The sequence below is a fragment of the Pollicipes pollicipes genome, unplaced genomic scaffold, assembly GCF_011947565.3.
Source record: "Pollicipes pollicipes isolate AB1234 unplaced genomic scaffold, Ppol_2.1 Scaffold_3216;HRSCAF=3773_pilon_pilon_pilon, whole genome shotgun sequence".
NCBI classification, from domain to species: domain Eukaryota; kingdom Metazoa; phylum Arthropoda; class Thecostraca; order Pollicipedomorpha; family Pollicipedidae; genus Pollicipes; species Pollicipes pollicipes.
This window is the reverse complement of record NW_023596251.1, coordinates 2,509,382-2,537,078: the sequence shown is the minus strand read 5'-3', so window position 1 is coordinate 2,537,078 and position 27,697 is coordinate 2,509,382. Positions and strand designations below refer to the sequence as shown.

Below are 27,697 nucleotides of genomic sequence, written 5' to 3'. Positions count from 1 at the left end.
TAGGTGGACGTCGCCAAGGGCGCATGCCAATGCTTCCTTGACAACGTCGTTTAACCAGTACTATGGCGCCTTGAAGAACGATTTGTATCAGCGATAGGAACTGCAACTCATTATCTCGACTGTTGTGTTACAGAATTACATATTGAATTGGTGCGGTCAGGGACGGGATACAGCTTGAGTTGCCCTACCGTAAACCTATTTATGGCACACTTTTACGTGCTGGCGCGCTGCACTCCCAAGTCGTCTTTCTCAAGCACAAACTTTTCGCATTGGTTGCATGAGAAAAGGTTAGAAGGAAGCAATGTCCACGGTGTTCTTTTGAAACGAAATCAATACCTTAGAGTTCTGAAACAAAAAAGGGGATGGACCGCATTGGGTCGCTCGCGTACTCCAAGCAACCTTGTGGTGGGCCCTGCCGCAATTAGCTCTTCAGATTCTCTACACTGGAGCACAGCTTGGACGAATGTTCGCCGGACAGTGCGGCGGCTGGCCGCGTGCCGGGCGTCCGTCCGCCGGCCCGGTGAGGCACGGATGGGGGAATCAGTCACCATCCATCCCGGGTGGCAAGCAGGGCTCGTGCCGGGGCTGGATGGGCCGCCCAGCCAGGCCTCACGGTAGTGGTATTGCCCAGCCAAGCCTCTCGGAAGTGGTATTGCCCAGCCAAGCCTCTCGGTAGTGGTATGGCGCTCAGAAGGGTAGCCAAGCGTTTGGTTGGTGCGGGTATTGGCGTATGCGCCTGCCGAGGGACATTGCGTTGCCAGGCGGATGGTAGTATTTCTACACTTATCCGACCACGCTAGATATCTTCATTTTCGTGTGTTTTGCGCATTATTCAGCGTGTAGCAGGAGTCGTTGTACGTTGTCACCATGGAGTGTCAATCAGCCAGCATCACTCAGTGGGGATCACTTGGCTGACAGGATGGCTACTGCAACCCCACTGGCTGGCATTGCACTGCTTTTCCACACCACGATTCTGCTTCTGTCTTGAACTGCGCATTGCAAGCCACGATGGGTGTGAGAGGCTTCGCTTTTTACAGCAACTTCTGGCTTCTCTTCTGGGACTTCCCAAAGCAAAGAAACTAAGCCCTAGACATGCATGTTAAGAAACCATACATGAGCGACCAGATCTGCCAATAACCCGAATATTATCCAGGCTCAATAATGTATGTACGTAATATTATAAGTCAAACAAAATAGACGGTTTCCGTATAAACAGGCTTCTATTTGGTGCCACCCGGCAGGAATGCTAAATCCCCTGATTTAGAACTGGCACGGAGCTTGCATCCTCCGATTCAGAAACATGGTCATTTGGCTTGACCCTGAATCGCTTGCAATTTCTGAAATATCCAGCCCATTCAATGCTGGGTGAATTTTGTTTGTTTATCTGACTCCGGCTCAAGAAATTTGGCAAAATTAGGAATAAACCCCGGTCCGAATTCGTCGTTTTTATGACGCGAATAAGCAGGAACGGGAGTTGATGCGACTCCTTTCGTGTTTCCAAGCTACGGGACATAGAGTTCCGCCGGCAAACAATGGACAGCAATGGACAACAAGACCTTATTGAGATCCCCAAATTGGCCTCATTGACATCCACGGGTTGATTACGAGTCTAATGTTCCCAGGTCAATATCGGATCTCTTTAGACCACTTAGAATGCCAGTTTGTCCTAAAATCAAACTATTTCAGCTTTGCATGCTCATGTTTACCAACCTGTTCCGCCTCAGAGCATGAAACACGTGCATGCGGGTTCATTATTTGGTTGTGTATACACTTCGATGTGCGATGAGGTACATTTTTAGCAATTTTTGATGATGCATGGCTCCGTTAATGTACCAGTGTCGTCCCGCCGCCCGCAATCAGCTGATTTGTCAGGTGCCGCCCGGCGCCCGCGCGGGTGCCAGTTTATTTTCCAGTACTCCTAAAAAACGCTGCCAAATGCTGGTAAAAACTACTCAGAAATGTGCTCTAGATGCGCGTTTTAAAGTCAAAACATGCACAGTAAATTCCTCAGGGGTCACTGAAAATTCGGGCGCGATTCCAATATAAGCCGAAAAGATCGTCGTCAACTTTTAGGAAGTGTCGTCTCGCCTTACCCCCCCCCCCCCTCCCATCTGGGTCAAGGATCTACACGCACTCGGGTGGGAGGCGGCAACTTGACCCCCCTGCCCCCCGAAGGTTTTTTCAGAATGATTCCCAAAGGGTGCAGCGTAGCCGTGCCAAACTTTGCTTAATTATACAGAATTGGACAGCACATCCTTATGCAATAAATATGATGTGCCTCATAAGTTCACTGACCTATGGCATGTCAAATTCAGCCCGTGGCTGTCAGTGAAGGGCATTTCTGGGGAATCGTCCAATGAGATGCGAAAAATGAGTGTTAGACGAAGCCATGCATATCTGATATAGTTTCTTAGGCAATAAGCCAATTGAATTAAGAATTAAAACAAATTCCATTGACCTGGGGTCATGTATGAAGGTCAGACCAAGGTCAAAACTAATCTGTTTTTTATTCAAAAGCTAGTTTTTCAGGCATTTTGTGGTGCTTATTTCGAACTCGTCAGTAACAAGGAACAAAGTATAATGTTGCATTGACTTTTTGAAGGTCACATAAGGTCATTGCTCTGGAATGTTACTTCACCGCGTTTACATGAGGAGGTCTGGAGGCATTTGCGATACAATCTGGAGTTTGAGTTGTTTCCCCTTATTTAATCTCAAGGTCATGACCTGGGAACCTCACATTTGGACACAAGTGAGGTCACATACAGGCCAATCCACCATGTGAATTTGGCGTCTCTAGCTATCTTTTTTGAGATATCAGGAGAGTCAACTTGCCCTCCACCCCCACACCCCACCCCCGAATGAAGGGTATGCAACCGGCCACCCGGGCGCGAGGTAATGTTGGTGGCGTCGACTCAGCCCAACAAAAGGTGTGAAAATCACTCACTATCAGAGGAGGGTGATTGCGGTGTGACATGATAGTGTAGGTAGGTTGCCAGACACATACTGTACACCTTATTATACATAAGGTAACTGAAATAACGGCAATGTGAGCTACCTTTTGCCGACACGTGACCATTATTTCCACAACGTAACGCTAACGCAATACCGGCCCACGCATAGCATAGCACGAAAGGCTGAGCTGTAACATAGCAGGTAGACCTGACACGGGAGGCGGGCTGATCTGGGTCGCCCCTGCAGTAGCTCGAGGTGCAAAGGCAGCGCACTCAAGATGCTCTAACATTCTGTATATTTGAGTGTTGGTTGTCAATAAAGTGAAATGTTTCACACATTTATAAGGGAATAGTTCAGCTTTGATGTCCTAAATTTCAGCTGATGAAGTCCAATTTTGCACTTATCCTAACATATTTGATGACGTTCGATATGACTTCAGGGGAGCAGGCTGCCGCAAGGACTGTTTTTAACAAGGACTGTTTTTAACGAAGGACTGTTTTTAACAAGGACTGTTTTTAACAAGGACTGTTTTAACAAGGACTGTTTTTAACAAGAACTGTTTTTAACAAGGACTGTTTTTCATTAAATTGTTGCAAGTGTCCAATGGAGTATCCACCAAGAGTTATGCCCATGTAAGCCAGTGTCCAACGTCAGCATACAGAAAGCAGTGATGCTGAGTACGTTCGTCATCTACATGAGTTTATAGAGGGCCGAAAATGGTCATTTGTCGGCTGATTTCTGCAGAATCGATGCGTGGAGAGGGGAGCATCTAAACAATCTGGGCATTTAAAGTTGAAACTATTCACGATAGCTTTGTGCGTGGTTCCCGAATGATGGAAGACGTGAACAATTGCAACCTTCTGGTCAGGGAGAATGAAAGCGGCAGCGTCCAACAAGGCTCTCACAACAATGGTGTTTGTGTGGGTCCTGACCGCACCATTCGTTCATGAAATTTCGGTTTAACGGGAGAGCTTTGCGGCGACAGTCGAGCGTACTCCTTAGTCTAGCGCGAATCTGGTGGCCCTCTGATGTCACGTGACTTTTAGCACGGCCGGTGCCATCGGCCCCAGGTCATACCAGCCAGTGGCAAATGGCGAGCACCTGAAGCGACTGGCGCCCTTTCTGCGACAAGCGAACGAATTGGAAGGCGGGCGCTATAATCAACTGATTTTTCTTCTTTTTGAAGACTCGAGGTTTCCTAAATATCCATGGACACAACAATATGGTAAACGTAAGTCGTATAGCCCGTGACAAATTATTATACCCCACCCTTGCGGTGACATAAAATACCCCATGCATCAACTTTGTCTTATCTGGTGTTTCTGTCAGCACAAACGTAGAAATGTCGATACAAACGTCGGTATAGCCTGCGCTCAAGCTTCTGCTTGGCCTGGACACACGGCCACGCGGCCAAAACAGCTGACTAAATGTGCCAAACAAGCTATTAAAAGTAACCGGTTTCCAAGGAACTTAATTGAATGTATCGGGCTCGAGAGCCAAACTGGAAACAAAGCTGAGGCTGTCGGCTGTCACGTCCCCAGCTTGCACACTTTTGTCAGGTCTGTCAAGTGGTGTCTTGCTGGCTAGTCTACCGACTCAGGGGGCCTCAGCACCGCCCTTCCGCAGGGCGGGCCTGGGCCCGGACGTTTGCCCCCCCCCCCCCCCCAAATGGCCTCGGTGCGGTGGCGACGGGCTCCAGGAACAGCTGGCGCTTTGAAAGCGTTGGCATCCCGCCGTCGCATTCTACGCTGGTGCGTGGTGTTCTGCGACCAGCTTTTGACTCGGTTGATTGATATGCGGCTTGGCCAATTTGTCCCTGTCAGCCATAAACTCTACTTTGTGGTTTGTCGGCCGTGATAGTATTGCAGTATTTAGGCTCTATCTTTAAGCCGCGCCCAGTCTGGGAGGGGAAGGCTGACTTTGTCCCTGGACGGTTTTTCGAACAAAGGGCAAAAATGAACGCTCGCAGAAACACGAAATTATCGGTACTTGTTTATCCACCAATTATAGATCACATTCAGTTGTCTGCGGGTCATTTGTCATTGTTCAAAATTGGCATAGTGATAAAGCATGATATTATCTATAGTTTGCATGTTTATGTTTTTTTAATGCGAGGTTAGTGACCTGAAGTCAGGTAAGTGTTGATATGTTTCCGTAAATGATGCCATTTTTTTCGCATTTTTGTGCTGCTTTGGTGCTTATATATTAGGAACAGAGTTCTGACCTGCATGCGCAACCATCACATGGCCACAGAGCACATGACCTTGGCCCAGGTTGTGACGTATACCTGTGGGTACCCTCTGCAAAACACATGCTGAGCTCAAAATAGGCAGTTGTAATAGGTGACTTTGGCTGTAACGTTTGTTAGCTTCGATGAAAAATATGCTATGATATCATTATATCGCATAATGAGGATGTAATAGGTCGCATAAGGGCATTCAAGGTCATATGAGCTCATCGAAGGTCAACGACTTATGTTGCCAGTAGCGGAGAGGCTAGATGAACGGCTTACCATGTTTGTGAACCTGATGACGCCTCATTTCATGCACCAGTTTACCTGTCCTCAGTTGGCTACGAACAAGCTGACAAGCGTCGAAGGGACTATGTATAATGTAGGCAACAGCTGTGAGATCTTGAGGACCTGAAGAAGTGCAATACACTATTTCTGGTCAGAGAAAAGCATTGTACTGGTCACATAAACCCGGTAAGCACTTTAGGGCTTTTCATTACGATGGTTTATGAATTTGACCTAAGCTGGCCCCAGACGACCTCTCAGTCACCCTAGAATGCTATCTTTGTGTCTGGAATGCTTTCCTCCCACAGCTGCATCTAATAAAACAAACAGTCTGAAGGACATTGTGAAACGTATCGCACTTGTAGGCTACTGGCAAAACGATTTCAAATGGTGACCTGATCTGACCTGATCCGTGTGGGCAGCCATAAATGGTTGTAATGCGCTTCCCACAGTCGCCGTAACGCCGTAAACCTGTGCTTTCGATATCTACCTTGACGTGTTAACGTGGGCTTCAACTGCATCCGTCGGAACAACCGCTTTTGAACTTGCGTAACCTTTGGTGACCTCACATTACACCTAACGTGAAACAAAATTCGGTGCACATTCTTCATAATCCAACGAAATCTTCAAAGCGCTATCTTTGTTTTTTTCTTACACGGTGCCTAGGAGTTTGGACCCCAGGGGAAAAGCCAACTTGCCCTCCCCCTCGGCAGGGGGCGGTTGTCTCCGATCGCCGGCGGGGTGCGGGTTATTCGACGTGGCTACCACTATTGAGATAAAGTACGGGTAACTGAGACTGGATCGCCCATTGATAACTTGAAGCTGGTTTCAGCAAGAGAGTTTCCGGGAAAGAGAACTTGAGAGTAGGGTTGTGTTGTGTTGAACTTACTTTATTTTCAGAATGCCACGTGCCTAGCTCCGAAGAGCTGCTGCAACCAGGAAGGACCGGAGTTTTTAAGCCGATCTCGCAAATGCGGAATGACTTGATTGTGTCCGACCCGAGCACCGCACTCAGAACCGCAGCAGTTTGTCATTCAAGCACGACAGGAGCTAAATCATTTCATGAGCGAGCTCCAACATTCGCTTGGCCTGCAATAAAGCAGAAGCCGTTTATCTTCGCCACTGTCGCATGGTGTCAGCATGCAATCCCAAAACAGAGCTTAAGAATATAACCACCCGGTTGCAGCGGCTTTTATCATGTGAATTATTAGAAACTGATCAGATAGTCAATGAAAGCGCAGTTTGATGTCAATCCTCGTAGAATAGACGCATTCTAATGTTAGTCAAGCACGGTGAATCTCCCAACATATCAGATATTTATGATGCTCGTTTTTAAAAGTTCCAGGGCACTGACGAACTGCATGACAGACGCTTGTCGTGTTATCCCTTAACTCCGAGAAAGACACGGGTGGCGAAAGAAGGGAGGATTTAAGATCGGTGTGACCAAACAGATTTGTTTATATCATTAAAATATAGAAGATGGGTGGAAAACGGTCGGTGTTGTTGTAAAAAACATGTAAAGACCATGTTCATGTAAAGACCATGTTCTTGTAAAGATCATGACCAAAGACCAAATGGCTATATAAGACCATGTCGTATAGAGAATTTGGATGTTTCAAACTTTGCGTTAAGACTTTTGATGGTTGTGCGTACTTACGTTCAACAAAGCAACTAGGAAAATACAAATAATGCAGAAAACAACAGGTGAGGAGACATCAGCTATAATGAGGAGTGTTCGTCACCGACGTGTTCCTGCGTGGTTGGTCAGGTCAGGCCTTGCTAGGGCCTGGCCTCAGGTCAGGTCAAGTCAGGTCTTGCTCAGGCCAGGGGTGGCAAAGGTTAGGTCAGGTCAAGGTCAGGTCAGGTCCCTTGCTAGGGCCTGGCCTCAGGTCAGGTCAGGTCAGGTCTTGCTCAGGCCAGGGGTTGCAAAGGTTAGGTCAGGTCAAGCCTTTTTCAGGTCAGGTCAGGTCGGGTCTTCCTCAAGTCAGTCGCGGTGAAGATCAGGTCAGGCGCGGAAGTCCAGGTAAGGCCAGGCCTTCCTCATGGTCAGGTCAGGTCAGGTCAGGCCAGGTGTGGTCAAGATCAGGTCGGGCCATGCCAGGTTAGGTTAGGCCTTGCTTGGGTCAGCTGTGATGAAGGTCGGACCTTCCGCTTGACATTGAGGCGCCGGATAGCGCACGCTTGAAGCCACCGCCGTGGATTCAGCGCGTCTCGAAAAGCCAGATCTGGAGTGTAATGTCGCTGGTACTCGTAGGAGTCGGTATGTCATCAGTAACTGGGTATCTAATCGAGTCGCAACAGCTTCACCAGCGTATTCCTACTCTTTCGCGGATCCCACCATCACGCATCGCATGTTCAGCTGATGGTGGGCGCTGGGACATGACCGTTATCGTTCGACGGCAGAAGCGTTTGGCGGCATGGTGCGGACGTGGTAGCACTTAACCTTAAACTGTTTTACTGATCACATTATTCTTGGCGACTGGAGGCTTGGGTCTCGCAGGTCAAGTCTTAGTGCGTTTGCAAATGTTAGCTGCCCCCTCCCCTTAAATTCAATGCCGTCTCTGCGTATATACGGAAATGGAGAATAGCCCCTCCGATAATTCGCAACGTCATTCACGGTATTCAATGCACGCGCACATAACTGCACTTACATCGTGTCCGCTATCGCCTGGATAGTGACGGATTTCAACAGCATTCAGAATGCTGAAGAACGTTATTTGGACGATTGGCGGGATCCAGCTCTACTGCTGACTCTGTCGTTTCTTAAATTCGCTGCATACGTGTGTCAAATTCAACAGACTGCATTGGCTGTGCCGGAGGCCATGTTTTTCATCTGAGTTGTTTTTCTCAATCGAGAAACATATTGCCTCATCGGTGGCAGCTGTCGCTTAAATGTCGGTCCAATGTGAAGGTCACTCGTACAAATAAACCATAACACAGGCCTGGGTCACGCATATGTTGCAGTGGAAGTGGCTAAAATGACATTTACTGAAAAAGCTGACTAAACAACAGCGTTCATTCAGTGTATAGAGATTTCCGTCCCTTTTTGGGAATCGGCACTATTGTAGACGATAATACAAAATGAAAAAGAGCGACCGTGTGCTCCACGCCTCTCCCTGTCCACGAGCGCCCCTGGCCGTACCAAATCACCAGGATGAACAGACACCAGGCGGCCGCTCACGCCCGCGTCTCTACCCGGCGCCCGGCGCCACGGAAGCCGCCCACGCGCCACCGGAAGCTGTTCTGCTCTCAGGCAGAAATGATCTCTTCCGTTGGCCGGTGGACGGGCTTCCTTCGACCGGCCAGAAGGCAGCGGCGGCTGCAGGGCGCCGGCCTGGGGCGGTGGAGAGGGGGGGGGGGGGACTAACCGCAACCCGACATGGTGACAGAGACGGTCTATCATGACGGGTGTTGCAGCACGGTGTGGCAACGTGGTGTATTGATCGACACCAACGATATCCCCTAATGGAGATACAAAACTTGGTGCTTTGCTTTAGCCTGGCTCCACATTGTGATATCAAACAATAAAACAGTCTGTACACAGCCGGCGCTCGTGAATGCACCTATCAAACGCACTACTTTCCAAGTAGAGCTTTATCCTTAGCGTGTTGGTAATATATTCTTTGGAACAACTCCTCGACGCTGTCTTAGCTGGCAATGGTCGCCATTTGGCGTCGCCGTGGCTAACCATGCGCGGTTCGAAATAAAGCCGAGATTCCCAAGTCAATTACAGGGATATTCGATACACATGATATTCGTGTAGATCCAGCAACTCACAGTATATGGCAATAGTGGTGCTCGGATGAAAAAGCCCATACCGAAGTTGAAGCATCTAAGGCGCTGAGCTCATGATGTTGATACCCAGAGGGTCCTATTCCCAACACAAAGATCTTGTACTGGCTCACAGTTTTCGTAAAGTCATGATAACATCAGCATGAGTCTTGTTTTATACTGTCGTATCTTTCGGAAAGCGTAGAAGTTGTGCCTTTATGAGATGTCAGGGGACGTTCAAACCATGTTGAGCTGACGGGACATATTTAGGTGAGTTCTGTTTCAGCGATGCTTAACTCCACCCTCATCTTGACCTCTCTCGTGTCCTTGGACGGTGTCTTAGGGATGGTCGTCTCGTCTCGCACGCGCTGGTGCTTCTAGCTCGTAAGATTGCTCTTGGAGTATTCCGATGCATCTGTCCAGTCTAATGTGGCCCACAAGTATGAGTCCCAGAAAAGTCCGATCCGCTGAGTGAACGGCTGATGGTGCACTGTCTTCCGGCTAAAGACGCGGGCCCTGAAGTGGTTCTTAAGCCACTCGCTCATGTTCCGTGTGCGCGAGGCGGCGCCACCTGGTCGGAACCAGGTACGCCACTGACGTGAGGAGAGGCCCGCACCGGGGATCCTGTCCCAGAGCCTTGGCTGGCGATCCCTGGCGATGACAGCTGTGATGCTGTCCTTGTTTTTGGGTCCGAAGGATCCAGTGAACCCTCGGCGGTTATCTTGGTCTGTGTCTCCAAATTAATGCTGCGTTCTTCCGCAGGACTGCTGGGCGGCTCAGAACGGCCGGCCATCTGTTGACAAAAAGCAGAACTGGCAGCTGCACACGGCGCGCAGGAATGAGTCGCACACCATGCTACGGTTTCGCCGCGACCTCTTCACGGGCGACCCCGATGACGTGTACATATCGGTAAGCAAGTCGCCGTGGCCTCAGGGGAACAGACACTAGGGGTTACTTTATCAGCGAGTTCAGATAACTTTTCTGGAGGGTTCAGAAATGTGTGGCAGGGGCAATGGAAGGTGATTGCTAGCATTTGTGCCCGGGTACACTGGCTACTTTATGGCCATTTAATTTCTCCTCGGTGGAAGGAAAGCAAAATTAAGCGTGTGAGGGGGCGTGAGGGGGCGAGGGGACACATCCATCCATGATTGTGAGGGTTGTACTTTTTAAAATCTTACATCGGGTTGAATATGTGTCGTGGAAGAAGAATATAATTGTGCTACATCTCTACCAATGATAATAACTAGGTCCACTAGTGGATGTATGAGCCGTTCAATCCTTCGTCCTTGTCACTGTGTTTGCTATTGTGGCTTGCCACAGGCTCAGGTGAGACCCAGATATGCCGAGAACACCACTGAGGTGTTTGATCAGCTGTAATGGTCACGCAGTTGACGCGTCTTTAAACACCCCAAGCCTTCTACGGTAGATATTGACAAATGCCTGGTGACATCAGCCACTTCAGTCTCCTGCATTTGTAAGTCTGATCCCATGAGACCGACTTAGCATATCCAACTTAGCACGGCCCAACGCGCCCGGTCTTATCTGCCCGAAGTCTGGGACCCCTCCGGCCAGAAAACACACCCGGCCGTGCTCGGTCTTCTCTGCCCGAAGTCTGGAACCCTCCGGCCAGAAAACGCGACCTCGGCCAGGTCACGTGGTCAGTGAACCGAAAGCATGACCACGGTCGGCCTGGGGTGACCACCCGGCCATGACCACGTCTGTTAAACGCAGACCGAGCCGACGTCACGTTCGTCCGAAAGCCCATCGTCTCCCTACTGCTATTACTGCCTGCTACCCCACCACGATATTCGGGGCGGCATGTGCTGTCGCTTCGTGCTTAAACTTCCTCGGATTGCCGCAATCTGAGGCCAAAAGTTGTGTTCATTGCTGGCGATCTATGCTCGAGGCTTGCTTCGGTGTCTTACCGTGTACCAGATGGGGCATGTTTTGCACTGTCTGATAAGTGCCAAAACACTCCAGCAAGTGCCAAAACACTCAAGCAAAATATTCGCACCTGATCGGGGTATTCTTCAACATAGCATTTCGACTGTTGCCAGATAAGTTCTATCTTGAAAAAGCCCACGTGACGATGCGGGAGAAAGGCGCAGTTCTTGACCATCATTTTATTCCCGTCGTGGAGGCGCCGACTTCTCTCAGCACCATAACTCTGTCGGAGAACGTAGCTAATGAAGTTGCGGACACTAGAAGTACAAATGAATCGCGAACATCAATCGCCTTACTCTTTCAAACGCTAATCTAGCTAACTTCGCTCTACCATCGCCCTGCGGTCACGTCCTTACGTCACTCGCACGTGTCCTGAGACCCCTTACCCTGCGACCGGGCCCTTCCATCGCTCGCACGTGTCCTGAGACTATCATCTCTCTATCGAGGCCGTGGACGGGCAGGGGGCTCCGTCCCCACCTCTAGCACCATCCCCTCTCCCTGTTGAGGCCACGGACGGACAGGGGGCTCCGTGTCCACCTCCGGCACCATCCCCTCTCCCTGTCGAGGCCACGGACGGACAGGGGGCTCCGTCCCCACCTCCAGCACCATCCCATCTCCCTGTCGAGGCCACGGACGGACAGGGGGCTCCGTGTCCACCTCCAGCACCATCCCCTCTCCCTGTCGAGGCCACGGACGGCAGGGGCCCCGTCCTCACCTCCAGCACCATCCCCTCTCCCTGTCGAGGCCGTGGACGGACAGGGGGCTCCGTCCTCACCTCCAGCACCATCCCCTCTCCCTGTCGAGGCCACGGACGGACAGGGGGCTCCGTCCCCACCTCCAGCACCATCCCCTCTCCCTGTCGAGGCCACGGACGGACAGGGGCCCCGTCCTCACCTCCAGCACCATCCCCTCTCCCTGTCGAGGCCACGGACGGACAGGGGCCCCGTCCTCACCTCCAGCACCATCCCCTCTCCCTGTCGAGGCCACGGACGGACAGGGGCCCCGTCCTCAACTCCAGCACCATCCCCTCTCCCTGTCGAGGCCACGGACGGACAGAGGCCCCGTCCTCAACTCCAGCGCTTCCACCGTACACGAGCGTCATCGCTGCCTCGGCCAGTGACGGATCGGCAGTGGCGCCTCCCCGCCCCGCCTCTGTCGTTGGGCGTCGGTGCCATCCGACCGGCACGTAATGACGCGCGCGACAAATGCCCTTCGCTTGTCGTCCGTCTGTGTCACGCCCCACCCCCGCACGGCCGCCCGGCCCTCTTGCCAGCGATTACTGTGGACTGAAGACGGATCGATGTGGCGATCGCCAGTTCCTGGATCGCCACATCGATAGTGCAAGAGAGTAGAAAAAGACTTAGAAAGAGCCGCTGAAGGCACTGACCAGTCCGGTGTTCAAGACTTGTTGGCGGGTGGATACGCGAAGATTGGAAGAAGCGTTGGGGCGCGAATTCTCGATATTCGCCATCAGGCTGGTAGAGGGAGAGAAAAGGAGGAAAGGGAGGCGACACAAATATTCTACCTTAGCCACTGCCGGCGCTGGACGCCAGTTTGACGCCGGCACTGCCGGCAGTGGTGACATGGTGGTTGAAGGGAGTATCGTCCATGATGCGTAGGTGAAGGGAGCCATAGAGCGTGGGACAGCTGTCAATGACCGAGGCCGAGCTTTCATCTATTTTTGAAATCAGATGCCGCAGTGAAATTATATCGCCTGTTGTCAGCTTATTGCTTTGTGCGTGCTTGCACGTTTCTACCATAATGAATAAATAACTTTACACGGCAGTAAATTATTTGTTAAAAAGGTTTCGGCATATTGTCCCTGTCCTCTTCTTTTAAAGGAGTTGGACTCAAGCAATAAAAAATATTTTGTGAGACTTTAAAACTGGGTATTAGCTGTCATGAACTACCCCCGGTTCAAAAACACACTCAGACATGCGCGGAACGTAGATCCATCATCAAAACAATGAAAACTTAGCAAAGATCCTCAAAACGTAAGGAAACTACCAGCATGCCTTTCTATGTCAAACCAGCGGTATTCACAAAACTTTTAAATGTGCGTTATGTGTTGTGCATAGTATATTCCAATGAATGTTCCATGCATCTTCGTTTAATCGCACAGGCTGATATATCGAAGACCGGTTGCCCTCGGCATTAAAACTCGCAACGCATCTTGAGCGGCGTCGGCATCACCATCGCTGTTCCGTAGTAAACACCCACAGACGGATAGTAAACACCCATAGGCGGATATGTGTGATTGACAATTGCATTGCTCATTTAGAGCACTTTCTTCCTACCACGTTTTGTTTTATCGTGGAACGTCTCATATGCCAATGGGTTCTCTACCCTTTTCATCGGATGGATTTCTGGAAGCAGCGGCAACACTAAGCTGCGTTCGCCGCGGGGGTTCTGACCCCACAATCCGGGGATGGACGCCGGGCCAGCGGCCGCGGCGAAAGGACAGCGTGCCGCCGCAGTGTTCGGCACGGCCAGTCACGTCCTCCGGCGCTGTCTGACATTTGGCGCGGCTGCTTTCACCGGTGACGAGCCATACCTGGCAGGAAGAAAAAACGAGCGCCTGTAGGGGCTCGAACCCACTCCGCCACGGCAGATGGATCACAGCACCGCCATGGCAGGCGGTACAACTGGCTGAGCTAGCGGAACGTCTTACATCTGGACGTCCCTCTTAGAAGAAAGTATGCTACCAAGTTTTCAGATCCAGCTTTGTGCCTCAGAAAAATTAAGCTAAACCGGCCAATATGTACCCCACAGCTTAAGATAGCACAATGAACAAGATTTTGCTGCTATCAAGGAACAAAGACAAATTTCCATCCTGTTGCAGTTACTTGGTCGATGTGAATCATTATCTGCGCACTGCACAAAATACAACCTATTGCACACAAGTGACTTTTCCTCGTTCACTTTCACTTCACTCGTGCTATCAAAACACGTACGGAAATTCGTCGTCAACAGTGCAGCTGCCAAGTCTTTTTTCTTGTTATTGTGTGCAAGACTTGGCGCAGATGCTAGAGGAGACCAGGACGTTAGACGCATGAGTAATGGTCCCATTTCGAGCAATGCATTCAAATTTCTCAAGTGAAACTTTGGCAAGCATTGGAGTAGCTTTTGCGATCACGGGATACCTTGATACGTTGCCAATACGACCCCGAGATGCCGAAGGACACTCGTGGCAGACGTCATGGCATCCGACATTTTTAGAATATTAAAGAGCCCCACATGGACCTCGTAGGCGATGACATTTGGTGGCATGGTGATCCCCCACGGCGTAAGAGACGTTTTAAATGAGTGGCGTACGTCGTACCACTGAAACGCCGTGCTATGTGATAATCTGATTTCTGAATAAATCTTCTCCGGAAATGGATAAGGTGCGCCGTATGCGTCTTACGGTGCACTGATCATAATAAAAAGAAAAAAGATCTACGCGCCGCGGTCAACAAATCTGGGACAAATAAGCATGAGCGGTATGCATGGCAATTTACGCGGCTGTACGACGCGCTGTTGAGCTCATAAATATTGATATTTTCTTCTGCCGTTGGTCATAAGCAAAAAAGGCAATCTGGCAGCACGTGGCCTTCTACCAGTGGGGTTAAAATGCAGGAGATGTTGTATTCACGACCTGCTCGCTCGTTCGTTCGTTCGATGAGTCGTTTTGGAGGTACGCATACCCTGTTTGCCACGTGATGTCGGTGCGCGGGAGTCGTATACCAACGGATAAAAATGCTGCTGAGACTGTTCAGTGGCATGTGCAGGCGTTTAACCAGCGCTCATCTGGCTGTATTATTTGGTGACGCAGCACGCGCACGTTTTCCTGTTCCACGTGACTGAAACAATACTCTAAGGATGGTAGGTTCGTATCTCTTACCTACTGTAAGCAAAAAGCTCTTGAACTTGAGGCAAGTAGGCGTTACTGGCGTCAGAGTCCTGAAACTATATGCGAGTCACCTAAATAGGGGGGGGGGGGGCAAGACCCCGGTACCGACGTATCCACCTCTTAGCTGCCCTTCTGCTTCTGATTCATTCTAGCAAGAGGCTATGAGACCGCCTTGATCAAGTCCACGTTTTATTGTACATTTGTCAGATGAACCTCTGTCGGTAAGAACCAGCGCAACCGATGGATGTGTAGGATGTTCAGTTTTTCAGACCCCCAAAAATGGCTACACTATCACCTGTTTCGTGCGTTAGCAGTTTACACTGTCTTAAGCTTTTATCTCGTCGTAGACCAAGAAAGCATCTTCCTAAAGCTTTGCTATAATCTAAGGCGGCCACAGTCAGTCCTACGCTGTCACAGATGAATCTTTGTTATGTAAACCTCGTCTGATCTTCATTTACAACGGTTTTGAATATTCGTGACGCCCTATTCGCAATAAGCTATAAAATGATTTCATAGAGTGTGTTTACCAGAAAAAATTGATATCATGTTCGTGTATCTTTTCTTTTCTTCCACAGAAGATAAGCAAATTTTCTTAAGATTAGGCGGCATTTTTCCTGTTTCAGTTATTTTGTCACAAGCGAGTAAAAACACATTTTCTTAGCTCTACCTCACCAAAATTGTCAAGCGCCATTAGTGTCCAGATAGACAAAGTGGCGCGTTTTCTGTCGATCCTTGAAGTGGTCTTGTGAGGTCATCTTTGCCTGGTTGTCGGTCGCACTAAGCCCTGACCCTTGCTGATAACTTTGCTAAACATTTTGGTAACACTTCTAGAGGCACTGAAGGCCTCGCTACTTTCGTACGGTCATTGATCTTTCAGGGCGCGCCAACTGCATCGGTTGTTCACGGCTACTTTTGCAGCGATAGTTGCAAAACTTCTGCTTTCATAGTGAGACATTTATTCAGTATTACTAAATACACCACGCTTGATTGTCACTTTGTTTCATTAATGGGTAAAATCTTGCGCACCTCTTTAGCTTCATTGCGTGGACAGAGATTGTGTAAGTAGGTGGGTGAAGTCTTGCGCACCTACTTAGCTTCATTGCCTCGACAGAGATTGTGTAAGTGCCTACTTCAATTCCCCGCTAGCTGTCGCCAGCGAACACGTGCAAGCAAATTTCCTTTTTTGGTAATAGTTGGACGATGCTCTCCGTCCTCTGCAGGAAGGTGTTAGCTTCAACGTATAGGCGGGTATTTTATTTTACAATTTGTTTTCTTTCTTCCCCAAGATGTTTGAGCTCATTTTCAGCAGTAAGAGTTTTAGACGCTAGCACTTTTGTCGGCGGCTTAACCCGAGCCTTTTGGATGGATGGATATCTAGGATCATAGCGATCACAGCTCGCACTGAGCAGTGCTTGTTGTGTGAGGCCTGATCCCTACCATCCGGTGACGCGATCCCAGGTCAACGGCAGATTTGGCGGCGAAAGTTTAACGTGATGCTCGGCACGGTCCGCCATGCCTTCTGACGTCACCAAGCCTTTAGCGTGGCCGCTACCACGCACCGCAGGCCATACCTGCCAAGGGGCAAGCAGAGAGCACGTAAGGCGACTCGAACCGGCCCTGGCACGGGTGGGTGGGCCGCATGGCGGGCTGCTCCAACCAACTGAGGTGTCTGGACGGAATGTGTCGCGTACCTCCTAATCTCGTAAAACGGTGTTTCCCGCAGTGTCTGCGGTGTTGGTCTAGTTTATTCATATCAGTGACTGCGGGTTCATCGGTGATTGTGGGAAGCTAGAAAAGCAACACAACAAATCATCCTTTGAAAGCATGTTACTAGATTTTGAATACGATGTTTATGTCGTAATCGCCTATATCTAGACGGCATAGCAATTAATGCAGTAATTAATGACGCATGTAGTAATTAATTTATGATCGTCTAGGTAGCTGTCGCTTGCACCAGCTGTCTAGCGTTTTATGCGTTGTAGCAGATCAACCAGAAAGTATGCAAGATTTGTTGATTGGATTTAGCGGATAAAAATTTATCGTGTTAGTTCTCACACATTGTTGGCAGCTGGTGGGATGTTTTCGCCCAATAAAAATTAATAAATAAGACAACTGATTGTTTTTTAATCCACCAAAATTATGTGAATTGCTTACGTTGAAATGCGGAAGCGGATCAGCCCAGATTCCTGTCTAAGTCTTTTGCTGGTGAGCCGGATCGGATCGGACGATCTGTCTTGTCATCTGACGTCGTTTAACCTCTGGCGTCCCAGCCGCCACCGTCCACAGGCCATATCTGTCAAGGGCAAACATCGAGCGCCTAAGGCGACCCGAACCCACCCCGCCACGAGTGGGTGGATCGGAAGGAAGGTGCCTTAACCAACTGAGCTACTGGGACGGACAAGATTTAGTTTTGATACTGCTCCCAAAACTAAATCCGCGAAAAGCTTTAGTTGATGGCAGTTCACCCTGTGGACATGTGTAGAATAGCACACATGATACAAGCGTAAACCTAATCACACAAATTCGTGTTTGTGATATCGGGGCTTTGCGACGCATTCAGCTGCTGAGGCCACAGGGCGTCGCCTGCCTCTCGCCCTGGCAAGAAAGGTGGAAGCAGCGGGCAATCGAACACCGTACCTCCGGTCTCCCCGATCCGCGACTTAACCACTACGCGAGCGGCACCCTCAAACAAGGGCTGAGGGATGAAATCGACGATGGGATCCTCTCAATATTGAGCGGTTTCTGTGAGGTGGAGACAAAATTCAGCATGGTTTCAGCGGGTCGGACGTAGAATCGATTTCGCTTAAGGGCAGTTGGGATCGAGTGTTAACCTGGACATACGGCCTATTCTTGCAGAAATTTCTCGTTCTTTGCAGAGTTTGAAAACGGTGACATCGTGCAAACCTAAATCATTTTGGGGATCTTGTTTTACCTCGTCTTTGGTTCCGGCTCAATATTTCACAACTTTAGACGTTTTAGCGCAGAGCAAAGGACGGCTCACGCCATATGAAGTGCATGCTGACGAGGAGGTAAGCTGACTTAAGCCTTTATTTCATTTAACCAAATACTTTTTCCCTGTTCTTTATAATTCGTTGTAGTTTCATAGCATTCATTGGCTCGCAGCTTCACAGTTATCTATTCAATGTTACGTTCCTTAGCACTGCCGGCTGCTCGCATCGCTCCGGATGTCCTCCAACTCTCGTGTTCCTGCCCTCCCTCCTCTAGTCTTGCTGCCCTCCCTCCTCTAGTCTTGCTGCCCTCCCTCCTCTAGTCTTGCTGCCCTCCCTCCTCTAGTCTTGCTGCCCTCCCTCCTCTAGTCTTGCTGCTCTCCTTCCTCTAGTCTTGCTGCCCTCCCCCTCTGGTCTCGCTGCCCTCCTTCCTCTAGTCTCGCCGCCCTCCCATCCCTGGTCTCGCCGCCCTTCCTCCTCTGATCTCGCCGCCCCTTCCTCCTCTGATCTCGCCGCCCTCTCTCCTCTGGTCTCGCCGCCCTCCCTCCTCTGATCTCGCTGTCCTCCCACCTCCGGTCTCGCCGCCCTCCCCTCCCACCTCCGGTCTCGCCACCCTCCCACCTCCGGTCTCGCCGCCCTCCCCTCCCACCTCCGGTCTCGCTGCCCTCCCTCCTCCAGTCTGGGTGCGCTCCCCCGGGATCGGTCGAGCGGGCGTGACTTCCCGCCCCTTGGCGCGGCTCGGGCGCGAACTTGGCAGCGCCGCGGCCGGCCGGCGGTCCGCTCTAATCCGCAGCAGCGATCGGGGCCGGGCGGCGCGCCGACCGGACCGATTTTGCCGCCATATCGACCAGCGGCGCCAGCTGCTCCCGACGAGCGCTGGCCCGCCGCTCTGTCCTCCTCCCGCCCTCTTACCCCCTCACTCTCTCGCTCCCTCGCTTTACGCGCTCTCACTCTCTGGCTCCCCCGTTTTCATCGCCTGCTCGCTCCCACGCTTCACTGCCTCCTTGCTCTCGCGCTCTGTCACTCTCTTCCTCTTGCTCTCTCGCCTGCTTACTCACCCCTTTCCCCGCCGTTTCTGTCATTCTCTTCTCGTTCTCTCATTCGTGCTTCCTTCGCTCCCGCTTCACTCTCTCGCCTTCGTGCTCTCGCATTCTTTTTCTCTCCCTTCGCCCGCGCCTCCTTCGCTGTCGCTCTTTGTGTCCCCAATGTCTGTCGATATCCGCTCGGGTTCAGTTTTGTCTCGCCCTCTGGATTAGCTCACCACGTCATCTTTTACTATTTTACCACGGCTTTAGAAGGCAAAGACGGTATGTGGCTGAACCATCATCCATGGCATTAGTAATCAACTGAGAGGTACTGCAGATGGGCGGGAGCAGCGAGATTGCGTCTTTCCTGTCTTGATCGCCCCGCTTCAGCTGTTCAGATCGATCGCCCTGCCCTGCTGTTCAAAGTGCGATGTGGAGACGATGCGGTGTGGAGGCGACTATCCACATGCCATGTGGGAGACGGCCGCCCACATGCGAAGTGAAGACGGATGTCCACATGCGATCTGGGGACGGCCGTCCACATGCGGTGTGGGGACAGCTGCTCACATGTGATGTAGGGACGGCTGTCCACATGTGATGTAGGGACAGCTGCTCACATGTGATGTAGGGACAGCTGCTCACATGTGATGTAGGGACAGCTGCTCACATGTGATGTAGGGACGGCTGTCCACATGTGATGTAGGGACAGCTGCTCACATGTGATGTAGGGACAGCTGCTCACATGTGATGTAGGGACAGCTGCTCACATGTGATGTAGGGACGGCTGTCCACATGTGATGTAGGGACAGCTGCTCACATGTGATGTAGGGACAGCTGCTCACATGTGATGTAGGGACAGCTGCTCACATGTGATGTAGGGACAGCTGCTCACATGTGATGTAGGGACGGCTGTCCACATGTGATGTAGGGACAGCTGCTCACATGTGATGTAGGGACGGCTATCCACATGTGATGTAGGGACAGCTGCTCACATGTGATGTAGGGACGGCTGTCCACATGTGATGTAGGGACAGCTGCTCACATGTGATGTAGGGACGGCTATCCACATGTGATGCAGGGACAGCTGCTCACATGTGATGTAGGGACAGCTGCTCACATGTGATGTAGGGACAGCTGCTCACATGTGATGTAGGGACGGCTGTCCACATGTGATGTAGGGACAGCTGCTCACATGTGATGTAGGGACGGCTGTCCACATGTGATGCAGGGACAGCTGCTCACATGTGATGTAGGGACAGCTGCTCACATGTGATGTAGGGACGGCCGTTCTCATGCGAAGTAGGGCGCGGACACTGTGGCGAACCCAGACCGCACACTTCTAGGGGACGTTTTGGGGTATCTGTTGGTCAGTATGTGAGTCGTGGATAAATCATCAATGGGATAAGGCGGCACCAAAAGGACCAAATGATTTGGTTGGAGCTGAATTAAACACTGCAAATTAACCGCCTAATGACACGAGATGCATCAAAGACTCAACAGGTACCAAACGATTTTGACTCTCGCCCTGCCAGAGCGTCTTACTAATGCGGACTTCTGTCGCATTCATGGGCAATTGAAAATCACGTCGGCTGATTTTGACCCAGTATTTCACGTTGGTATGTGTGCGGAGTCAATTCATGCCAAGCGTGTGAAAAGGTCAACTTTGTTACGGTTGTTGGATGAATGGACTCAGCCTATTCGTGATGGCTGGGATAACATAATGGGTTCACTTATTGAGCTACGACCGCTATCGCCTAGATCAAACCACGCGACCGATCCAATGTCTGGTCAAATTCATGAAAAAGATCAGACCAAGATTCGGAGAAGCTAAGAAAGCTCAGTGAATGCATACCCGGCTGGCTGGTTGGATATCCTCGTGACCATTATGCCATGTTAGAACGGTAGAGCATGACCGTTAATCGGTCAACAGAAGTGAAGTCGTTCTTTAAAAAATCGCCGTTCGGTTCTACCGCCATAATTGTGTCAACAAGACATTTCTCCTGCTTGTTGTCGATTTTTCAAAACCTGTAAACATCTTTGGCCGAGCGACAGTCATGTCTTGTTTTGGAGATATGCGGTTGTTTCCCTCAGCCTATGCCATGTTCAACATGTTGTGAATGCCCAAAATCATCTGAAGCGAAATTATTTTTCAAACTGAATGATGTGTAAGCAAGCGCAGGTATGCTCAGACGTAGACTCGTTCGCAGAGTGTAAGGCATGCAATCATTCGTTTTTTCATCATTTTCAATCTTGAACGAAAACAACAAGGTTGCAAAAGCCACGCTGGCGTGTTTAACGCGAATACACCGATTGAACTATAATGTATGCAAGAAGATGAAAACAGACTTATTTCCCTCACCTCCTTTCCCCTGCCTCTGAAAGGTAGACACGAATGCCGCTCCGCGGTCATGTAACCCGATTGTGTTGCCTACCAGAGGGTTTTAGCAGATGTGGCGGCGCTCCACGTCGGCCGGCGGCGACACGCGGCACGTAGTGTGCAATGCCAGTGGATTGTTGCAGACACACCCCTCAGCACAGGCCCTGGCCGCAGGCGGGCGTCAAGCTTCCGCCGCTGCTGTTGACGCCTCATAGAATCTTTTGAAGTGATACACTTAAGGAACTGTAGCCTATCCACACCACTTAAAAGGTGTTGTTTTGCCGCGATAGCTATACAGTCCTTATTTTATGAAGTGCTTTCCAAACGCCAACAAATTATGGGCAACCAAAATAGTGCATTTATTTGACTTCACTCTTGCGTTTTCACTTTTAGATTGCCATGCTCGCGAGTAAAAGCCCGCCTCTTACGTAACCGCATCCCATGGGCCCATGCCAACGCCAACATTCTGTAAAATTATTATAACGTAATTGGAAAACTGCTGGCAGAGGAGAACACTCAATGGATCAAAAGGATGTACCTCGACGCTCGTATTTAAGCGGGAGGCGGCTTTGTTCTGCAGCCCCGGCTCCTCTAGAAGCGGCGTCATCGCTGCCACACGTTGCCTGCACCGGATGGAGTGGTGCTGCCTCTTCGGCCCGTCTAGAAATGGCCAGAACGAGCCCCTGGCTGGCCGTCGGTGCCGGGACGTCTCCGCGCGTGGCCGTCGGTCTGGCCGGGCCCAGCCAGCGGGGTTGGTCCGCCTGGCAGTGCGCCGCTGGTCTGAGCTCCCTCTGGCGGTCGAAGGCATAGTCATTCTGTGTGGGCGTTGTGTTCGATTGTTATTCAAAGACTCCTTCGGCACTGCGGTAGGTTGTTACTCAAAGACTTCTGTGAGATTGTGTTCGGTTGCCGTGCATAGGAGGTGCTTATTTCGGAGAGTATCTCGACGCCCTTGCCTATGCATCCCTTTTCATTGCAACAGACTTTCTTGATGCCACACTAGTCACGTAAACGCGCCCGTTCAACCCTGCTGAGGTTTGACGTCACCAGCGACATACAGAGCCCGAGCCCCGAGCCCGACGGTTTGGTCGCCCCCCCCCCCTCCCCCCCTCCCCGTCGGCCTTCTCATCGACATGCAAATACGAAGTCGGCACCTCGTGCCAGCAATCGCTGTTCATACGGCGGGGTTGTTAGAGCAGACCATCCTGCCTGCCATCGTGTCCTAGCCGCCGCTCAAAACACGCACTGCACTCGACAGACTCCTTCACCGCTGACCACAGATCTGTCTTTTCTTTTGTCCGAGTAGGTAGCATCGCTGCTCGCCGCCGCCGCCGCCGGGCCGGTCCCTCAGCAGACATCAGTGTGTCATAAACCAAACCAAGAGCCTCCTCACACGAAACAATGCCGGAAATCTCATTCTTTTCGTCCGAGTACCAGATTTGTCTCTACCTCCCAGTCGTTCGCCCGTCAGTTATGTGGTCTCCTTGAAGTTCTCATTTTTCTTTCACTCATTCTCTCTCTCTCTCTCTCTCTCTCTTCTTCTCCTTTCTCTCTCCTCTTTATCTCTTTCCTCTCTCTCTCTCTCTTCCATCTTCTCTCCTCTCTTCTTCTCCTTCTCCTCTCTCTCCTCTCTCTCTGCTCTCTCTCCTCTCTGCCAGAATCACTCTCTCTAGCTCTCTCTCTCTCTCCCTCTCTCTCTTCTCTCTCCTGAGAGATAGAGCTTTTCTCTCTTAGATCTTCTAGAGCGTCCTCTATCTCTCCCCTCTCCCCGATCTCTCGCTCTCTATATCTCTACTCTCTCTCTTTCTCTCTCTCTACTCTCTCTCTCTTCTCTCTCTCTCTCTCTCTCTCGTCTTTTCCTCACCCGCTTTGTCCAGGCGAACCCTCCTTATTTTTAGAAGCAATGTTGTCCGCCATGGTTTGTGCATCATCTGACCTGTGTGCCCGGCGATCAGCCTGTGCACCGTCTGACCTCTGTGTGTCCGGCAGGGTCAGCCTGTGCACGTCATTTACGCCTGGCGGGACACGCCGCCGGTGAGCCCGGACCGACTGCAGTACCACGGCCGCCAAGGCCGCGGCGTGGTCACGCTCTGCCTCCTGCACCCCGACTGCTTCCCCCCGGCCAGTGGTGCGCCACCGCCGGTCGGGACTAACCTGGCACCACTGGTGCTGCTGCTGCTGCTGCAGCGCTGGCCCGACTTCTAACGGGCACCATGATTGCTGTGAGGCGGACGTGTGTTGAGGTGCACCAGCTGATGCTGGTGGCTCGCGGACTCTGGCGCTGCTGGCAGTAGCACTATCCCTGAGCAGCGACCTGCGATGAAATCCGGCGTGTGGTCGAGCTGCGCCGGTCGGGTGCGGTGCTGAGGGTGGCCCGCTGACCTGGGCCGGCCCCAGAGACCCCTCCCACCCCGACCCTTTCCAGCGGTGCGGGATTGCCGATGGCTCCCAGCCACCTGCCGGCGGTCAGCATGACCACCCGTGGCCGAGGCTGTCGCTGACATTGCGGAGTCAAGACACAGGCACGTCGCAGGCGTGTCGCAGGCACTTCGCAGGTGTGTCGCAGGCACGTCGCAGGCACGTCGCAGGCACGTCACAGGCACGTCGCAGGTGTGCCGCAGGCGTGTCGCAGGTTTACGGGAGGCATGACGCGACACACTGGTATACGATGGGCTGAGACAGGCCGCCATTGACACGGGGTTGGTGTAACATCGCATGTCTTGCTTTTGTGCATTGCCGCTTCAGGAATCACACTTAGGACACTCCTGAGCACTTCCTTAGCCTCATTTAACAATCGGCGTCTAAGTCAAACTGCTTGCAAATATCACGTCCTGGTACACGCCCAATGAATGAGCATGATGGAGGACCGGAAATAGAAGGGCCCTAAGTTTTTCGGGAGAGAGCATTCCGATCTTAAATTTATCGCAGAGTGTTACCCATGTTGTCTAGGGCGTTCCAGGAAGCAAAAACTAGGGGGATTGCGATAGTTATTTTTCCATTTTTAAGCAGCGCCGTTTCTACTAATCTAATGCTTTTGGTGGGCTTGTCATGAAACAGAAAAAAGGAAAAACGTTTGTGAGCGATTGGCGAGCGTCTGGTACTGTATCGGTTACGTGTGGTACTGTACCGGTTACGCCACCACACCTGAGAAAAATGGGAACAAGGCTATCCTCAAGGAAGAGGTGTTTAGGAGCAAGTTTGAACAGATGCTAGCGGTCTGCTGAGAGCAGGAGTGGGGTATATACAGTGCGCGTGTCTAATGTTGAGGTTCGGTGGCGTTTGCCGCAGGCCCGCGCATCATCTCAGTTCATTAATTTTCGCTTAACATGCATTGTAAGGAATCTGACTATCAAAATATTTCTTCACATAAGTACCCAATTCTACTCATATAGTGTAACAAAAAAGGAGCTACAAAACGCACGCCTGCGCAAGGTTTCCACCGCAGGCCCGTCTGAAGATTACTAGGGACAAATTTGAACAAGCTCCCTGGCCTGTAGCAGCACTGGTAGTGTGGCCCTTTTCAAGGAAACTACTTTTGCAATTTCTGATACCGAGGTCCTGATACGGGAACCCTAAAAATGCTGAACTAATAGTTTCACGTTAGAAGAAATGCGTCTTTCCTGCTTAGGTTTCACCGAAGCGTGGCTTGTTCACTTACGCAGGACTGAAACTATAACACCTATTCTCAATTCAGCCGTCTCCGTCCCTTGACATTGTGCTTAGGCAAAATTATCACTAGGAGGGAAAGATGATGAAAAAGTATGAGAAACCCTGCAAATTGATCTTAAACAATAACTCCAAACATTTCAATTTTTCATTGAGACCTTTCATTGAGACCTTCATGTCAAAATGAGCGGCATTGCAAGAGTACCGCCGCGAAGCACATTAACGGTACCAGGAGCTCGTGCTGCTCCGGACCAGTGTCGATACCAGGGGCCGGTGCTGCTTCGGAGCGCAGTGTCAATACCAGGAGCTGGTGCTGTTCCGGGGCAGTGTCGATACCAGGGGCCGGTGCTTCTCCGGAGCACAGTGTCGATACTAGGGGCTGGTGTTGCTCCGCAGCAGTGTCGATGCCAGGGGCCGGTGCTGCTCCGGAGCACAGTGTTGATACCAGGGGCCGGTGTTGCTCCAGAGCACAGTGTCAATACCAGGGGCCGCTGCTGCTCCGGAGCACAGTGTCGATACCAGGGGCCGGTGCTGCTCCGGAGCACAGTGTCGACACCAGGGACCGGTGCTGCTCCGTAGCACAGTGTTGATACCAGGAGCTGGTGCTGCTCCGGAGCACAGTGTCGATACCAGGGGCCGGTGCTGCTTTGGAGCACAGTGTTGATACCAGGGGCCGGTGCTGCTTCGGAGCACAGTGTCGGTACCAGGAGCCGGTGCTCTGCTAAGGCCTTTGGTGAAGCATGTGCAAGCGCTTAGAAGCGTTTCGTCATCATGAAGCACCCTTTGCTTTCGGCGCTGCGTCTATGCTTATTGATGATCTAAGAGTATACAGGGTGTCTACAAATACTGCATCCATACTTCTTACAATAACTGTTGTGTTATGCATCGCATGATTAACATGCAGGTCTTCCTTTGACCCACCATACGTTGCCATCACACAATTATCAACAGTGTCGACCGTCGGCCCTCAGGCCATCCCTCAGCAGGATACTGTTCTCAGCATGCTGTAGATGCGCGCCTGGGCACCACAGGACGGCGGGCAGTCGGACCTCCTGCAGGCGGGTGAGGGTGCCACCCACCGTCTGGACGCAGTGACGCGGCCCCTCGGACGAACACCCATGCCCTCAGCTCCGCTGGTGTAATAGGTGTTTTGGCATGTACCACTCGATCGCTGAGCTGATCTCAACCAAAAACAAACAGCTAGACGGAGATCTGGTGAGTTGGAGTCCATGGGATGCTCGCCTCGTGGCAGGATGCGGCGGCACAGAAATGGGCTGGTAGTCAGTGGAGTGAGCCCGTGAGCGGTGTGAGGCGTTGCACGTTCCGCTGCAGTCACTCCCGATCCCGGCGGAGGTCATGTCCTAGGCCATCCTCTGCCCTGAAGGCCCTCAGCGCAGTGTTGATGCAGCGCCTGTGGTTAGTGGTGGCGGCTTCACCTCTCACGTCTTCAGGAGCGAAGTGGCCAGTTGCTACGTCATCGATCGGCTGCACGTCGGGTGTTTGTCAGCAATTGTCGCACAGCAGGGGAGCTGAAGGTCGCGATCGTCCATGAAGCGGGCTGCACCACGGCGCCGGTGAAGCACGTCACTCTCAAGCCCACCTGTAGTACGTACGCCTGCGGGGGACCCGGGGTTCTCAGACGGGATCCTGGGGTTCTCAGGCGGGATCCTGGGGTTCTCAGACGAGATCCTGGGGTTCTCAAACGGGGTCCTGGGGTTCTTCGACGAGGTCCCTGGGCTCTCAGACGTGGTCTTGGGGTTCTCAGACGGGGTCCTGGGGCTCTCAAGAGTTTTCCAGACGTTTATCCGGCGTGTTTCGCTCAAGATGCTGCATAGCCGATGCAGGACGCAGAATGCTGATGGCCGATGTTTGACGCTGCTGAAAACTGTGCATGGCAAATTTAGTAATAGTTGGATGCTGACCATGTGGTGCTAAACCAGAACGTTATGAAGAAAGTCTGAGTAAAGTGAATTTGCAGACACCCCGCACCCTATACGCACCGTTGATATTCGACCTTAGGCGCTACCGTAGGTTTAGGGTCACGGTGGCCTTTCAACATCAGTGGCTCTGGTGGCACTCGCAACTTTGTTTGCCTAAGCGTGGGCAGTTGACAGTGCATAAGACGTATTGATGGGGCTCCAAGCGTGCGCAGAAGTGTGCTCCACCAGCTTAGGACGTGCGAGTAGCATTTAACGGGCCCACACGTTGTACAGTTTACGGGCGCCGCGTGCTCTGAGATGGAGCCTACGCTATGGTGCGCGACGGGTGCGCGGCCAGGGGTGGGGACCTTGTGACGGGGCATGAACTCTGTACGGCCCGGCCAGGGGCGGAGACGTTGTGACGGGCGTGAGCTTTGTACCGTTCAGACGCGTTGGCAAGCTGTGAGCGTAACAGTTGTGAGCGCACTCGGCTCAGAGAGAGAGAGGGAGAGAGAGAGACGGGCGGCGTGGAGAATGGCATGTGGACGGAGATACGGGCTGGATGTGGACGCAGCGGTGATCAGTTTGGTGGACTCATGACAAGTGTAGACATGCCCTTCGCATGAGATCCGCCTTGTGCTGTGGGACGGCCGGCCAGGGGCGTGTTTTTTTCAGGCCCTTTGGCGCC

General features: G+C 51.6%; 1 protein-coding gene across 1 annotated transcript in view; it reads left to right on the top strand.

Moving 5' to 3' along the window:
- The window catches only part of LOC119091014 (DBH-like monooxygenase protein 2 homolog), a 28,483-nt gene extending 4,854 nt beyond the window's left edge, over positions 1-23,629 (top strand). The window contains exons 2-3 of the mRNA XM_037213736.1: positions 10,001-10,147; positions 23,414-23,629. Coding sequence (XP_037069631.1) covers positions 10,001-10,147; positions 23,414-23,629 — 363 coding nt within the window. The remainder of the gene's footprint in view (positions 1-10,000; positions 10,148-23,413) is intronic.
- Positions 23,630-27,697: the final 4,068 nt, after the last annotated feature.